General features: G+C 66.6%; 1 protein-coding gene across 1 annotated transcript in view; it reads right to left on the minus strand.

The window, feature by feature from the left end:
* Window positions 1–679, minus strand: part of LOC113980863 (EVI5-like protein) — a gene marked incomplete at its 3' end in the record, with an annotated part of 9082 nt that overhangs the window by 947 nt on the left and 7456 nt on the right. Inside the window, exon 10 of the mRNA XM_027708082.1 lies at window positions 242–431. Coding sequence (XP_027563883.1) covers window positions 242–431 — 190 coding nt within the window. The remainder of the gene's footprint in view (window positions 1–241; window positions 432–679) is intronic.

The raw sequence follows: 679 nt of genomic DNA on the forward strand, positions 1-679 counted from the left end.
GGGGATGTCCCCAACCCTACAGGAGGTGACAGTGGGGACAAGGAGGTGCCACCAGCCCTGGGAGGTGACAGTGGGGACAGGGAGGTGCCACCCTCCCAAGGGACACCTCCTGTCCCCTCCGAGCCCCTTTCCCCCCTTCCCTTCCCCCCCCCCAGTCCCCAAATTCCGGTCAAACTCCTCAAACCGCCGCTTTTCCCCCCAATTTTCCCCCCTCCCCAAACCCCCCAAATCCCCCCCAAACCCTCCCCCCCCCGCGCGGGGAAGGTGCTCGGGAGCCTCCGGAAAAGCAGGAAAAGGGGAGAGGCGGCGGGAGCGGCGGGAAAGGGGAGGCGGAGGAGGCGGAAATGGGGCGGAAAAAGCAGGAAAAAGGGGGAAAAAAGGAGTTTTTTCGGCAGTACCTGGATGAGGCGGTCGGCGAGAGCCGCGCTCTCCTGGAGCAGGGACGGACAGACAGAGTGAGGAGCAGACGCACAGACCGCGAGCGGAGGAACCCGGCACCTTCCCCCGCCTCCCGAGCCCCGCCCGCACGGAATTCCAGGGATTCGGGGCGCGGTTATCCCAAAAAACGGGGAGGGAGCAGAGGGAGGAGCGGAGGGAGGAGCGGACGCGGAGGAGCCGCGAAAGGAGCCCCTCCGGGACATTCCCGAGCCTCCCAAACCCGGGATGGGGCAATGCCAGG

Source organism: Neopelma chrysocephalum, unplaced genomic scaffold (genome assembly GCF_003984885.1).
Source record: "Neopelma chrysocephalum unplaced genomic scaffold, ASM398488v2 Primary Assembly neopelma1_95450, whole genome shotgun sequence".
Classification (NCBI taxonomy): Eukaryota; Metazoa; Chordata; class Aves; order Passeriformes; family Pipridae; genus Neopelma; species Neopelma chrysocephalum.